Source organism: Aotus nancymaae, unplaced genomic scaffold, assembly GCF_030222135.1.
Source record: "Aotus nancymaae isolate 86718 unplaced genomic scaffold, 86718_ANA_hifiasm-v0.15.2.pri h1tg000029l, whole genome shotgun sequence".
NCBI lineage: Eukaryota > Metazoa > Chordata > Mammalia > Primates > Aotidae > Aotus > Aotus nancymaae.
Genome location: NW_026988442.1, coordinates 57,628,626 through 57,645,761, shown reverse-complemented (window position 1 = coordinate 57,645,761; position 17,136 = coordinate 57,628,626). Strand labels below are relative to the sequence as shown.

At 36.4% G+C, this 17,136-nt stretch overlaps 1 protein-coding gene across 2 annotated transcripts; it reads left to right on the top strand.

The window, feature by feature from the left end:
- The first annotated feature begins 14,399 nt into the window (after positions 1-14,399).
- LOC105719016 (tropomyosin alpha-3 chain-like) lies at positions 14,400-15,528 on the top strand. Of its 2 annotated transcripts, XM_012454914.3 has the most exons (2): positions 14,434-14,573; positions 14,708-15,528. In XM_012454914.3, the coding sequence occupies exons 1-2, from the start codon at positions 14,506-14,508 to the stop codon at positions 15,186-15,188; spliced, it is 549 nt and encodes a 182-aa protein (XP_012310337.3). In that variant the 5' UTR covers positions 14,434-14,505; the 3' UTR covers positions 15,189-15,528. The 2 variants fall into 2 exon arrangements, with proteins under 2 accessions (XP_012310336.3, XP_012310337.3); XM_012454913.3 differs by having other exon boundaries at positions 14,400-15,528.
- Positions 15,529-17,136: the final 1,608 nt, after the last annotated feature.

Below are 17,136 nucleotides of genomic sequence, written 5' to 3'. Positions count from 1 at the left end.
TTTGAGGAAGGGTAGCATAGTCTAAAATAACCACTTCTCTTACTCCTCATGGCTTCTTTTGATTCTGTGGGCCCAGGGGGTTTCTTCACTTCTCCCCAAAGTCTAGTGAATTCTAGGTGATAGTCTTATCTTTGAATAGTTTCTAGTTGTATTTTTGTAGGGGGGAGTGATCCTGGGGTATCTTAATCTGAAAATCTTGCTGACTAACTCCTTGCACTATTCAATTTTTTATCTCAGGTCAACTATGAATAACTCAGAAAAGATTTACCTAACATAAGATGAAGATTCAACTGTCTAAATTTTACATTATTATACCTTCAATTATGTCCACTTCTTAGTACTTACCACAGTTGTAATTTTACATTTTATGAAATTATTTGACAGCTGGCTCTCCCACCAGGTTGTGAGCTACACCACAGGCATTTTATTCTTTGGTATCTTTTCTTTTCTTTTTAATGAGAGTTGGGAGACAAGATGATGATTTTTACCATCCTACAACTAGTGCCTGGTAGAGTCCACAGTAAATATTTTTAAAAAGGTATTTATTACCTCATTGACTGAATAATAAATAAGGATTGAAAATCATTACTGATTTTAATTACCTAAGTAGTTGCTGGGGTTAACAATGAAGAGGACCAAGTCAACATCCCATCCTGCTATGTTTTTTAAAATCTCTCTATAAAACATCAGAAAAAAAACAAACAGGGAAATGTAAAGCATATAAACAATAAAAAGAATTGGTGGTCTAAACAAAACCAATAATACAACGACAAGTTAAACACTTATGTAGACCGAAAGTGGAAAGAAACATATATCAGGAATCTTGGCCAATGTTTTAGACTTACTTCAAGCAAGTGAAAAAGAAGATGGAGGTGGGTGGTAAAGAGAGCTCAAAAGCAACATTCTGTTGGCAATGTCCAAAGCTAAGAGGAAATTTATGAAAAAAAAAAAAAAAAAACACCATGGCAATAATGGACTGTGCAAGAAATATAAAAAGATTGTGATTATTATATAAAATCAACAGCCTTGGACATTAGTAGCTTTTAAAGTTTCCTAAGTTAATCTATTGTATTAGTGTTACCAAAGTTGAGAACCACAGGACTAAAAAACATTATTTTTAATATATTTAAGTAAATATGTAACATATATGTAAAACACCTACAAATAGAAACATGGACTCTTCATGCTAACATTTCAGAGAAAAGAAAATGTGTAAGTTCATAAAATGAAAGTGTGTAAAAATATATTCCAATTTACCAGCAATCAGAGAAATGAAAATTAAAACACTTGAAATATTCATATTCAATGACTCATAAGTAGACAGAAAAACAGGTTAAAATTGGAAAGCTTGAAGAAATATAAGTTTTATACATTATTGATGCTAATGTAATGAGATTATGGGACACGTTGTGGCTATATATAATGAAATTAAAATTTTCCTAGAACTCCTCAGTTTTCTTTCTAAGCATATACTTTGGAGAAGTTCTTATTCATGTTCTCAAAGGAGTCATGCTCATTGCATTATTTTAGAGGTGGCAAATTGGACACAACCTAAATATCCATTAATAAGGAAGTAAATACCTACATAGTCATATATGGATCTGATGGAATACAGGTTCATAGATTCTTATCTATATTAGCTTTTGCTGCATAATAATACAAGCTTAAACTTTAAGCATTGAAAGCAATGCCCATTTATTTAATTTATGTATTTGTGGGTAGCTAATTTAAAGTGGGTTCACCTGAAAAGTTCTTTTGGTTGTAACTGGACTCAACCATGAATCTGCAGGCAGCTGCTGGTATGTGGCGTCATTCACAGGTCTGGAAGTTGGCTGGCTGCTGTCTGGGGAGAGGGAATAGCAGAGCCATGTGTCTCTAATCAGCAATCAGGCAATCCCAGGCTTTTTGTCATGGTGGTAGTCACAAGATTTCTAAGAACAGCAACTAATCAAGATCCAATATGGGGCACCTTTCAAGCTTCTGCTTGTGATCCATCGCTAACATGCTACTGATCAAATCAATCAAATAGCCAATCATGACTCAAGTTGTGGATAAATACACACTACCTTCTCATATGAGAAGTTGCAAATTATCATGGCTATTTCTTCAGTCTGCCCTTGTGGTTAGAAGTGTTTTCAAATTCAGACATTTTTCATTGTAGAAAAGTGATTAACTGCATATATTAAATATTTACTGAGACCTCAAGCAGAACCTGGAATACCTCTTTATAATCAAGCTTATTAATATACAGTAAAATATATAGCTATGGATAAAGATAATTACATCAATGTAAATTCAGGAGTTTTGTTAAAAATTAGTTTTGATATCAAATGTACAAACAATAAAATAGCAAACTTTTGGATTTAGAGCTTTTGAGGTTTCAGAATTGTGAATAAGTGAACTTTGGACCTTCTAAACATGAGTTAAAAATAAGTTGATCATGTATACCAACTTTGACAGAGCCTCAAACCATAGTTTAGATGAAAGAAAGCAAGTTGCATAAGGATACTTATCACAGTTTAACATTTATATATAATCTTAAAATCAGACAAAATAATTTGTTTATACATATAAGAGCATTAAAATATAAAAACACAAATTGAAATACACAAATTTCAAGGTGAATAAGTGAATAGTCTATTTATCACGTGATGTAGTTAGGATATTTATCCCTGCCCAAATCTAATGTTGTAGGGTAATCCCCTATGCTGGAGGCCAGGGGCCTGGTGGGAAGTATTTGAATCATGGGGGTGGATCCCTCATGCCTGGGTGCTGTCTTTGTGATAGTGAGTTCTTGTGAGATCTGATAATTTAAAAGTATGGGCACCTACCCCCTCCACTCTCTCTCTTGCTCCTGCTTTCACTATGTGATATGCTTGCTCCTCGCTTGCCTTCTGCAATGATTGTAAGCTTCCTGACTGATCCCCAGAAGCAGATGCTGCTATGCTTCCAATATAGCCTGCAGAACCATGAGCCAATTAAACCTCAGTCTCAGGTATTTCTTTACAGCAGTGCAAGAATGGCCTAATGCACCACATTTGTAACATAACCATACAGAAAAAATTTCATGACTGCATTCTGTACATTCTTAGAGGACTATATCCTGAAGATATAAACAACAAAGAAATCTTAAACTTCAGACAGTATCTTATTTTTAATATTATGGTTGATATTACAGATTAAAACCATTTAATTAATATATTATAGACAAATTGCAGGAATTATGTTGTGATATTTTAGAAACAATGTTTTTAGAGAAAGAAAACATTTATATACTAGTACACTAATACTACATTAATGCATTAATATATGCTTATCTGCTAATATAAAATAACAAAGTTCAGAAAAACCATATTGATGTTGGAAATGGAATTGGAAATACTAATGTAAACTCTGTTCTATTTTTAAAAACATATACTCTAGTTTTGTCACTGAAAGGGCCTAGAAACAGTAAAGCATCCTTAAGTCCCCAATTTTGTTTTCTAAATATAATATTCCATTAAAAGAAATTAGAACTCCTTCAAGAAATAGTTGATTACAGGTCTAGGGCAGGAAATGTACAAGATATACGTAGGATACCTTATTCCAAAAAGCAAGGAAATGCTCAAAGAATAAGGGAGTGTGCCAAAAGGATATAGAAGTAAGTTTAACTACATGTTAACTGCTCTAAGTGTTGGATCCTGAAAAAGACTCCCAGGAGTTCAGTGGTTTCATTCATGTAATAGCTTTATTACAGGCAAAAGAGGCAGTACAACAACTGCAGGGCAAGGATACGGATTGAAAGGGATCTGGAGATCTTGGGGTTAGGTTTCTTTGTCTTTCCACCACTGGGTTGCAGAGGAAGCACTGACAAATCAAGACAAATCTTTAACTTTAAATCATGGCTGGCATGCTCGTGAAGCAGCTTGGTAGTAGGAAGTCCAGTTCTGCTTGTGAGAAGAATCTCTTATATTAAGCACAAGTCTTATAGGTATTTTCCAATTCTATAATCACCCTTAACCATCAAAACCCCTGAGTCTCTACTAAAACCATGTGCAAAACATGAGTCCAATTATCATTGCCAAATAACACTGACAGGCAGGTATGTCCTGCTGACCTGTAATTAAAGGACATCACTTATCTGTAGTTAATGTAATTTATAGTTTTGCCAAGGGACTCTCATATTCCGGGCTTCTCTGGAACAAATAACATGATTAACCCAAATCAGCTAAGTTTGACTCATGCTGTGGAAAGCGATTCTCATTGCCTCAAATAAGGATATTTCAAGCACAAAGAGAAACAGTGATAGGTAACACATAAAAAGTTTTTTTTTTTTAATTACCCATTACTCAAAATGAAAGTTTTATTCACACTTTTTTCAGTTTTTCTAAATATTTTAATATTAATATTTAAAAACATTTATTTACACCAAAACAATAGTATAATGAACACCCATACATGCAGTTTTTAACAGTTTGCAATGTTTGCTTTATTTCTATCTATATTTTTTCTGAAACATTTCAAAGCAAGTTGCAAACATCATATTTAATTTCTAAAATTACATTTTGCCACTCCTAAAATAAGAACTTGCTCTTAGATGATCGTATGTCATTATGTCACATAAGATAATCTTAATTAATTACAATATTATTTAATTCACAGTTCATATTCAAATTTTCCCCATTGCACAACAAATATTTTTTCAATAAATCTTACTAAGTTCCATGCATTTAATTTGGCCATGATTTTGCTTCCATTTCCATCATTCTAGAATGGCTCTCACTTTTTTTTTTTTCATAACCATAATTTTTTAAGAGAACAGGACAATTATCTTGCAATTAAAATATTTTTGGATTCATTTGATGGTTCACACATGGTTTTATTTCACTTACATCTCTAATAATTATATTACATAGGCATTATAAGTTAGAACTGAAAGCTTGATTAGTTTTTTTGTAATATATTTTTGGCAAGAATTTCATAGGTCATACTGTGTATTTCATATTTTATCATATTGAATAGCAGACCATGTTAGGTGGCCCCACTATTAGTGGTAACATATTTGATCACTTGGCTATGATAGTGATAGCCAGATTTTTTTTTTTTTTTTTTTTTTGGAAATTTTATTCTTTTGCATTCAGAAAGTAATCTACTGGATAATATACAAATATCTACTTTCACTCAACCATTCCACCTAATGGTTTTAGCAACCATTAGTGATCTTTGTATGAATCAGTTATTTCATTGAGTGTTACAAAATTGTGATTTTCTAATTCTGTCATTTCCCCCCCTCATTTTAGCTGGCATTGTTACCTGATGGTGAGAGTTTGATCATCAGCCACTGGGGTGAATTCCAATGTCTTATAAAAATGCAGACTAGGCTGGGCATGCTGACTCACATCTGTAATCCCAGCACTTTGGGAGGCCGAGGCAGGCAAATCACTTGAGGTCTGGAGTTTGAGACCAGCCTGACCAACATGGAGAAATCCCGTCTCTACTAAAAATACAAAATTACCTGGGAGTGGTGGCGCATGCCTGTAATCCCAGCTATATGGGAGTCTGAGGCAGGAGAACTGTTTGAACCCTGGAGGCAGAGGTTGTGGTGAGTGAAGATCCCGCCATTGCACTCCAGCCTGGGTAACAAGAGCAAAACTTCATCTCAAAAAAAAAAAAAAAAAAAATCAGACTAATTAATTTTGTATCTTTAGTTTTCAATTTCAGTGTAAGGAGGTCCTGTAATAATTTAATTATTGGCTTATGAATTATTTCATCTTTCTTTTTGACTTTCATTATGGGTTTTTAAGTATTGAATATATAAATATCAATTGTAGATGCTATTTATTTGATATTTATGTTGTACCTAATATGGCCAGTGACAATTCCGTAATAATTCCATTGGGATCCTGGGTCCATTTGATACAGTATCAGTAGTCTTTGAACTCTTCCTTGTTTTCTGGCATAACAAGATGTCCTACAATTAATGTATTTTTTTGTCCCTTACATGGAATACCAATTTATCCATGAAACTCTGATTTGTTTTAGTTAAGAATAATATTTAAAACCAAGATTTAGGTACAAGGGATGCTCATTGCTATTGAGATAACTTCAATTCTTTTTACATTCAGAGACCAGAGCTAGAAAAAATTTTTAAATCAACATCTTATGATCATATTGATAGTTTTTTAACTTAATTTGGTTGATTATATCTGCATCTTTTTTTTTTTTTTTGTGAGATAGAGCCTTGCTGTGATGCTCAGGCTGGAGTGCAGTGGTCTCCTGAATTCAAGAAATTCTCCTGCCTCAGCCTCCCAAGTAGCTGGGATTACAGGCACATGCCACCATTCTCAGGTAATTTTTGTATTTTTAGTAGAGACAGGGTTTCACCCTGTTGGCCAGGCTGGTCTCAAACTCCTGACCTCAAGTGATCCACCTGCCTCGGCCTCCCAAAATGCTGAGATTACAGGCGTGAGCCACTGTACCCGGCCTGCATCTATATTTTATTGCACAGAAAACCTTGGTTCCTAGTAGCATTAATATATTAACATAATTATTTGTTTTCTTTATCTTACACTGGTGGTATATTTAGAATAGTTTCAAAGTTACCATGGTAATAATATTGTTAACATTATACCTGTTGAGTTAGATTAAAGACTTCTTTGCTCAATTTCCTTTTCTTTTCTTTTTTTTTTTTTGGTCCTTAACATATATGTCACCAAGAATATACAGAATACAGTATTTAAAAGTCTCTTGAAAAATGTTTCCCCTCTGTATTAATGTGTCCAAGTTGACAAGTAGCTAGGATCATTGATTTCTATTCATTATTCCAAGTTTTATCATTAGCTTTTTTATATAACTTTATATTTTTGAGTAGATAAAACATACATGTGTGTCAAAATTATATAAAATCTTGTATTTATGGAAGTCTCTTTTCCTTTCTTATCTTTATCATGCACTTCCTCTTGCCTCCTAGTCTGTTTTAGCTTCTGGTGTATACCTCGTGTGTGTGTGTGTGTGTGTGTGTGTGTGTGTGTGTGTGTATTTGCAAAAACGGACAAGTATGTCTATATTTTGTGCACTTAATTTATATAATTTCCTTTTATATAGAAATATAACTACTATATGAACTGTTCAGTTCTTTGCTTTTTTAACCTTTGAAACATTGAAAATTACTATAAATTGTTTTCTAGAAGGCAAAGAAAAGTAATCTCATTTATTATTGCTCGTATTTTATTTCTAAAAAGCAGGCTAATTTACAATATATATGATTCTTTTCATCTTAGTCATTGTCTTCAAAATCTTCTCAGACATTATTAAGCTGTCTTTCCATCCCACCCTCAAAAGGTAGTTTTTTCCACTATCATTAGTGCCCATGTTTGAGAAATGGCTTGCTTTGTTGAAAGAATTAAACATTCTTATCTTTCAACAACAGATATCATATTACTCTCTTTTGGGGACTAACTGGCTTCATTAAAGTTTAAGCAAGAATCTTAAAAAAAATTCATAAAAGTAGCATTAATTAGTCAAGGCAAGAAAAACAAAATTAGCATTGCTCTGTTAAATATTAGCATCTGAGAAAATTGCTTAATAACGCTACATCAAAATTTTTAATTTACATAATCAAAATATGATGACATTCCATGCACTATTCATTTATAATTTTTTCTTTCAAGCATATTATTGGAATTAAGTAAAATGCATATGATTCTACTCAATTTGCAGTCAAATTTCAAAATGAAAGAACATAATTCTTTTCAACTTATTGAAATTCTTTTTAAAAAATCTGTTTCTTTCTACAAGTTAAGCTTATAGCCCCAAATATAATATATTTTTGAATAATTTACTTTTTTCCCTGAAATTTAGTATGTAGGCTATTTCTTTAGTAAATTTAGTTTACATGATCTACATTTTCCTTGTATTTGAAAATTGATTGATATTCAGATCTAGTTATAATTTTGCCATGCAAGAAATAATACAAAGCAATCAGATATTAGTATTAGTAATTATAATTTATTGAAACTATATCAATTTTTCAAAAACTAATCCAAATAATATTTGCAATGCAGATGGGTGTTTTATTAATTTACTATCTGTTTGTAATTTGTTTCAGTGATTCACCTTTTGATTCATACAATACAATGACACATGACATATAGTACAATGACCACATAAGGTGTGAACACATAAACCAAATTAGTAGTTGCTGAACTTTTTACTCTTTCTCACTGTACTATGAATATTTTTTCATAAAGAAAAAAACTTAATTGAGAAATAAGTTACCACTTCACTCAAAGTTTAAAACTTCGAGCTTTAAGGAAGACATAAGTAAAGCTAATATTTTAAAATAAAGAGAAAACAATAAGTACAAGAACATATATGTTATTTACATTATATTAATGCATGTTATATAACATAAAATATATGTTAATATTTTATATTAGTAATGTCATTCCAAAATTCCAGACTAGAATGAAAAAGCCCAGATACAAGAGTAAGAAAAACCCTCACCAAATTCTGCCATATTTCTCATTAGAGCATATTTCTTAACTTTTATTATTTAAAATAAAATTGGAGTAGAAGATACCTAATTGATAGAGCTCCTGAAAGGATGGTCTGAGATAATATATGCAAATAAAAAATAGCTGGCATTGCTGCACGGGGATAGTGACATAGTTTTACATTTACCGTTTCCAAAATCCTTTAAGGCAAATTGCATTATTGTCCCCAATTTACAAATGAGGGGGAGAAACTACGTAATGAGAAAGTAAACTCATAGCCTAAAGTCACACAGCATGCACAACCAAGGATCCAAATCCAAGTTAGCTTGCCTTGCCATCTACTTCCCTCTAGCATGCATCCACTCCCACTGAGCTAGGTACATTGCAGGTGCTCAAGAAATGCTGGGCCCCTTCCTCATTCCTTTCCAACACTAAATATCCTGAGGAAGTGAAGTCATTTGCACTTTGACAAGACATAGCTGTGTGTGTTATGGAACAGAGATACAAACGGTGGATAATATAAAACTTCACCACTTTCAATGTTAAAAATAGGAACATATTTGGAGAAAACGGGGAATTTTTACCTTCCCCTTCTATGCTTTATGACACACCTGGGACAAATGTTTGTTGGGCAATAAAGTTATCAGCCCGGTGTTATTACCCAAGGCATAGTCTAATAGCATTTTCTGCCTGTAGTTTGTCATTTGGGTTGGATTTACTGCTGAAAGAAAAGACATATTGTCAAGCCAGGAACATAAGTTGTCTCTCGGTCTGGCCAACAGACATGGTAATATGTGCTGGGATTGCCCACTTGACTTTATCAGTCAGCAACAAGAGTACACGCTCACAGAGACAATTAAATCTATGTATTTAGTTAACTTTTCTGAGAAACTGGGCACTCGCTTGCTTATGTTGATGAGACTTATTGGTCATCCTACACTTGCTTATGCACCACTTATTTTTCTCATTGGAGTCATCTAGGCTTTCTTGCCCAGCTGAAGGGAAAAGAGTCAAGAATATAAAACCTATGGGCTCCTTGTCTCTGGGTGCTGTTTGGCCTCTCAATTTACTCATTCTTAACATGAATGTGGTCTGAGGATGGGGTTTCTTTCAACCAGTATTAGAAGCACTCTGCTTCTTTTAATTGACCACCCTTGGGTGGATGTGCATGGGAGTTATTAATGTTTTTTTTCTACATTTCTGTAGTGTTTTGCAAAATAAAGTTTCACAAGCCTAGATACCAGACAGCAAAGGACAGCCTTCATGTTCAGAGTTTGCTGAAATTATTCAAACTAGTCAATCCTAAAACTGCTTACTCTGTGCTTCCCATTCCTTCCAACAGAAAAACCCAATAAGACTTTTGCCAACAGTTTTCTCTTCTCCCACTACCCCTTGACTGACCCTGATTCTTCATGTGGCCCCTATGGCATGGCACACCCTCTCTTCTTGGGAACTGTGAGTAGCTGTCTTGTCAGTGGCAATCATATCCTGATATGCTGGCCTTACTGTACCTCATTTTAAAAATTAATACTCTGTATTTTAAAACAAGCCATGAACTGGTAACAACACTTAAATAGGAATTTCGATAGACTCCTAGAGGCTGAGTGTGGACTAGATTGAGAGAGACAAACTGTTGGGGGCATGTGGTGAGGTAGCCACATTGGCTTCTTGTGGTGAGGAACAGAGAATCGTACAGTGGAAAAGTAACCATTTTGAAATAGATCAAAGCATTCTCAATAACAAATTTCTACTTGCCAGAGAAAAAGAGCTTACCAGAGCCTAATCCATTGCTGCAGAAGGAAATTTCTCCAACTCTAGTGCCCTTTAGCCTCCTTGTCTCACGAAATGAGAGAGGGAAGGGGAAGGGAAGAAGGCAAAGCCAAAAAACACTTGTGAAGATCATAACCAAGCAGGACAGGCCCATTCAAAGAGCCAAATTTAACTATAAGATTATAGTGCTTCCCCTCTCCCATACCTTACTGCTATACCAACAGGCCTTCAGTATAAAAACAGCAAATTACAATTGAAGGCACTTTGCACACATAGTCTATTCGAGTAGGACTTCCAAGAAAAGCCCAGAAACAATAGGGAAGACAAGAACAAGGACAGGAATTTGAAGTCTCTGGCACCTATAGCTACAGAAAACATCAACCACAGGCTATGTCCTTGTCAGATTAACATAAGAACCTCACACTAAATACTTACTTACCTCAGTTCAATTTATATCAAGCTTTCAACCAAGAATCAAAAGGCATTCTTAAAGGTAAGGAAAATAGTATGGAGAGAAAAGCAAACATCAGAACCAGACTCAAATAGGAAACAAATGTGGAATTATCAAATAGTGAATTTAAATTATGGTAAGGGCTTTAATGGAGAGAGTGAACAACATGCAAGAACACACAGGTAATGTAAGAAGAGAGATGATGGAAACTAAGAATCAACAGGAAATGCTAGAAATGAAAAAATACTGTAATAGAAATGAAGAATGTATTTGACAGGTTTATCAATAGATTGGACATGAACAAGGAAAAAAAATTAGTGAGCTTGAAGATATGCCAGTAGAAACTTTCAAACTGAAATGCAAAGGGAAGAATGGAAATAACAGAACAAAATATTCAAGCACTATGGAACATTTACAAAAGGTATAACATAAATGAATCAAAAAATAATATTATGAATAGATCTTTATCTGTTAAAGAAATAGAGTCAAAAATTAATACTTTCTCGAAACAAGAAGCAACAGGCCAATATGGTTTCACTGGTGATTTCTACAATACACTTAAGGATTATATAATACCAGTTCTCCAAATCGCTTCCAGAAAATAGAATTAGGGGGAATATATCCACATTTATTCTATGAGGCCAACATTATCCTAATACTAAAACCTAATAGAAATATTTTGAGAAACGGAAACTAAAGACCAATATTTACATCTGATAAATATGGATGTAAAAATCCTCAATAAAATATCAGAAAACTTATCTAGCAATATATCAAAATATCTGATTAGTATTCTTCAAAAGTTTCAAGATCATAAAAAACACCAGATGTCTGAGAAACCATCACAGCCTAAATGCATCTAAAGAGATATGATGGCTAATGTATTGTGGCATCTTGGATGGAATCCTGGAGCTGACAAAGGATAGTAGAAAAAAACTGGGAAAATCTGAATAACATTAAGTACTTTAGTTAGTAATGAAATATCAATATTTGTTCTTTGCTTGTAATACACATATATACTAAGGTTCTAGATGTTAAAAATAGGGAAACGGTGGAAATTTGAACTGTGAATTCTTCTTGTAATTTTTCTTTAAATCTAAAACTTTTCTAAAGGGAAAATTTATTTTAGAAAATATGTCGGCCGGGCGCGGTGGCTCAAGCCTGTAATCCCAGCACTTTGGGAGGCCGAGGCGGGTGGATCACGAGGTCAAGAGATCAAGACCATCCTGGTCATCATGGTGAAACCCTGTCTCTACTAAAAATACAAAAAATTAGCTGGACATGGTGGCACGTGTCTGTAATCCCAGCTACTCTGGAGGCTGAGGCAGGAGAATTGCCTGAACCCAGGAGGCGGAGGTTGCGGTGAGCCGAGATCGCGCCATTGCACGCCAGCCTGGGTAACAAGAGTGAAACTCCGTCTCAAAAAGAAAAAAAAAAAATATCAACAGTATCAGATATCAACCTCAATATTTTTCATTTTTGTGCTTATAAGTCTTTATTGCAGATACACCTTTTCTTGCCATAAATTGTCTATCAACTTTGGTCCATGCTCAGAGGTTCTCTACCTTTATCATGTTGTGCTTCCTTATCACTTTCGGGTAGAGAGGAGGTGAACAATTTAGGAAATGCTGTTGGTATTTGTTTTCTACTGAAAGCTTGTCTTGTTTTACAAGAAAATCTGTTAGTTATATAGTTTCACACCCATTTTCAAAAACCAAGAAACCTTTCTTAATAGTGAAAAAGGACTTTTTCAAAAATATCAAACCATGATGTTTCTGACCACTTCTTCCATATTAGGCCTTGCCTTTCCTAGCTGTGTTCAGTCACAGGCACTGAGGTCAAGTGCCAGATTCAGAAACACTGCCTTATTTCTGATCCAGTCCTAATTTGTGAATCTTCTGATATCAGCAAGGTGAAGTGCAAGTTATGAAGCCTTGGGCATGGTTAGATCGCTAGTCAGTTCCCATAGACTTGATTCCCACATGTACTGGCTTCTTTCTTTTTCCAAAATTGCCCATATAACCAAAATATCATTAGTGGAAGTAATGACAAAAATGGAGAGCAAAATATTTTGTCACAAATAATAATCCAATTCAAATTTCCAAGGATGGTTGTTTAATATTTGAAAATATTTATCAAATCATTATCCAGAAATGACTTTCCTCCAGATTAATTGTGAGCATTTCTGGACTTCCATAGTATTTATTATACTTCCAGAAAGGACATCCTCCATTTGCATATGGTCTCTAAAGGCAAGAACTTATCCCAGTGCTGACTCCAGTAATCATCATCTTCATCAATAAGCAAGTGCTTCTTAATTTGCTAACATGATTGTAATAGTTTTAAAATACTAAGTAGCATATGGAGGGTTTGCAGATTACATAAAAATACTGAAAATATGTTTGCCTCTATGTTCTAAAAATTTCATAAAACTATTTAAAAATAATGAGGCATGGGTCCAGGTGCAGTGTCTCATGCCTGTAATCCCAACACTTTGGGAGGCTGAGGTGGGTAGATCACCTGAGGTCAGGAGTTCAAGAACAGCCTGGACAACATGGTGAAACCCCCTCTCTACCAAAAATAATAATAAAAAATAGTCAGTTGCGGTGGCGTGCACCTGTAGACCCAGCTATTTGGGAGGCTGAGGCAGAAGAATTGCTTGAACCAGGGAGGCGGAGGTTGCAGTGAGTTGAGATCATGCCACAGTATTCCAGCTTGGGCGACAAAGTGAGATTCCATCTCAAAAAAAGAAAAATGATGAGGCATGTGATAAACTCCCATTGACTGTCTAGCCATATACTCCTCTGGGAATTTAGAAGAACCAGGGTTACTTCAAAACTTGAATAAATAGAGAAGGCTTTATGGAGAAGTTAGTTAAAGCTAGACATTTGAAGGACATGGAAAATATTTTTCAGGTAATGAAAGCTATTTTTAATAGCAGAAAAATTATGCTCAAGTCATTATCAGAGGTTCGTATATGTAATAGGAGATAAATAGCTTCAAATATAAGAAACTTGAGAAATAGAAAGATGATTCTGTACACAGAAGTTCTCCACTTGTCCAGTGACCATGATATTACACCTTGCAGAACATTCAGGGCATTCAGGAAAACTCATCTTGTCCACCCATCGGCTATCGAATGCCACACTATTAGTACTGCAGAAGCATGGGTTGAATAACCAACATGGATACCAAAGAGTTCTAATATCCATTGTGGTCTAAGGTAATAAATCATGAATCCTTTAAACTTCATAGCCATCCATCCCAAATGTGGGGCCAAGCTGGCATAAAAGGTTGTGGAAAACGAGAAACCTTAATCACAATCACTGACTCTTAGGTGTTAAAACGCGTGCTCTGAATGAAGAGACCCCCCCCCCCCCCCCACCAAACAGGTTTTGTGTGAGCAACGTGGCTGTTTATTCACCTGGGTGCAGACGGGCCGAGTCCGAAAATGGAGTCAGCGAAGGGCGGAGGGATAAGAGTTGGTTTTATAGGTTTGGTGTAAACAGTGGAAAGTTACAGAGGTTACAATTGGAGGTTTTTTGCAAGCTGGGAGGGGGTGGTAGGTTTGCAAGCTGGGAGAGGATCGTAGGGTGTGGAGTCAGGACGTTGACCAAGGTCAGTTACAAAGTCCAATGGCCTTGTCAACTGAGGCCAGAATAAGAAACAATAGAAGAGGAGAGGAGGCTGCATAGCCGCGCGGAGGAGGCAGGAGCCGGGGCTTGAGCAATAGCTGGGTGGGCACCATGGCTGGCATCACCACCATCGAGGCGGTGAAGCGCAAGATCCAGGTTCTGCAGCAGCAGGCAGATGATGCAGAGGAGCGAGCTGAGCGCCTCCAGCGAGAAGTTGAGGGAGAAAGGCGGGCCCGGGAACAGGCTGAGGCTGAGGTGGCCTCCTTGAACCGTAGGATCCAGCTGGTTGAAGAGGAGGTGGACCGTGCTCAGGAGCGCCTGGCCACTGCCCTGCAAAAGCTGGAAGAAGCTGAAAAAGCTGCTGATGAGAGTGAGAGAGGTATGAGGGTTATTGAAAACCAGGCCTTAAAAGATGAAGAGAAGATGGAACTCCAGGAAATCCAACTCAAAGAAGCTAAGCACATTGCAGAAGAGGCAGATAGGAGGTATGAAGAGGTGGCTCGTAAGTTGGTGATCATTGAAGGAGACTTGGAACGCACAGAGGAACGAGCTGAGCTGGCAGAGTCCCGTTGCCGAGAGTTGGATGAGCAGATCAGACTGATGGACCAGAACCTGAAGTGTTTGAGTGCTGCTGAAGAAAAGTACTCTCAAATAGAAGACAAATATGAGGAAGAGATCAAGATTCTTACTGATGAACTCAAGGAGGCAGAGACCCGTGCTGAGTTTGCTGAGAGATCAGTAGCCAAGCTGGAAAAGACAATTGATGACTTGGAAGATAAACTGAAATGCACCAAAGAGGAGCACGTCTGTACACAAAGGATGCTGGACCAGACTCTGCTTGACCTGAATGAGATGTAGAATGCCCCAGTCCCACCCTGCTGCTGCTTCTCCCTCTGACCCTGACTCCGCCTGAGGCCAGCCTGCCCGAAGCTGACCTTTAACTGAGGGCTGATCTTTAACTGGAAGGCTGCTTTCTCCTTTCGCTGCCCCCTCCTCCCCTGTGTCTTATTCGCCAAACTGTCTCTGCCTCTTCCCAGAGATTCCAGCTGGGCTAGAGGCTGAGCACCTTTGGAAACAACATTTAAGGGAATGTGAGCACAATGCATAATGTCTTTAAAAGCATGTCGTGATATATACATTTTGTAATTACCTTTTTTGTTGTTTTGTAGCAACCATTTGTAAAACATTCCAAACAATTCCACAGCCCTGAAGCAGCAAGCTAATCCCTTTCTCACTTTTGGAAGGTGACTTTTCAGCTTAATGCATATTGCCCTCTCCATAGAGGAGAGGAAAAGGTACAGCCCTGCCTTACTGAGAGCCAAACAGAGCCCAGGGAAAGACTCCACTATGGGAAACCTCATTGCTCTGTACAAAGTACCAGCTAAACCAGAAAGGTGATTCCAGGAGGGGTTAGCCAAACAACAACAACAACAAAAACAAAAAAATGTGCTGTTCAAATTTTCAGCTTTAAGATCTCTTTGGACAACACTATTTCTATTTTTTATTTTTTTCATTACAAGTGACCAAATTAAGATGGTAAGATCTCTGAGACCAAATTTTTGTCCCATCTCTACTCCCTCCCAACTGCTTACAGAATGGATCATGTGCCCCTTATGTTGAGATAACCACTTAATTGCTTTCCTGCCTCCTTGAAAGAAAGAAAGATTATGTTTTTGCCACTGATTTAGCCATATGAAACTCATCTCATTACCCTTCTCTGGGTTTGAAGCTGCTGTCTCTAAAAGTGCCATCTCATTGTGCTTTGTATCAGTCAGTGCTGGAGAAATCTTGAATAGCTTATGTACAAAACTTTAAAAATTTTATATTATTTTGAAACTTTGCTTCTTTGGATTTGTGGCACCCTGGCCACCCCATCTGGCTGTGACAGCCACTGCAGTCCATGGGCTAGCAGTTTGCTGATCTTTTAAAGTTTCCCTACCCGGCCCCCATTTTCTGGTAAGGTTTCTAGGAGGTCTGTTAGGTGTACATCCTGCAGCTTATTGGCTTAAAATGTACTCTCCTTTTATGTGGTCTCTTTGGGCCGATTGGGAGAAAGAGAAATCAATAGTGTAACTGTTTTGATACTGAATATTGACAAGTGTCTTTTTGAAATAAAGAACCAGTCCCTCCAAAAAAAAAAAAGAAACAATAGAAGAATGTCTCAAGTTAGTTAGGTGCTGCAGGGGTTGATCATTTCTTCTAGGAACTCACCTGGGGTGTACGTGCAGGTCACAGAGTTTACCATGCCGTTCATGGCATGGTCAAATCTTACATTAGGGTTCTAATCTGACCTTCTGTAGCATTCACTCTGACCACCAACTTTGTGAACAGATGATTTTGAATCTTGGTTCCTCTGGGCTGTCTTTCTGATAACAGCAATAACTAATTGTATAAATCAAGGTCTTCCAGAGAAACAGAACAGTAAGAAACAGAACCCAATAGGAAATGCGTTGCAAGGGAAGGAGTGAGTGGTGTAGGTGTATATACATATATTATAGAAAGAGATTTACAGTAGGAATTGATTCATGTGGTTCCAGCTCCAGCAAGCTGAAAACCTGGAAAAACCAATGGCATAGTTCCAGTCACAGTCCAAAGGTCTAGTAAGCAAGAGTGCTAATGGTGTAAGTTCAAGTCTGAGTCTGCGTCAGAAGTCCAGAGAAAACTGATGTCTCAGCTCAAAGACTGCAAATTTTCCCTTAGTCAGCCTTTTGGTCTGTTCAGGACTTCAACAGATTAGATAGGCCCATCCACATTGAGGAGAGTCATTTGCTTTACTTAGCCTACTGATTATAGACATACTCAGCAT

Excerpts from the sequence above, each read along its gene's own strand:
- LOC105719016 (XM_012454913.3), top strand. The coding sequence starts at position 14,442 with ATGGCTGGCATCACCACCATCGAGGCGGTGAAGCGCAAGATCCAGGTT.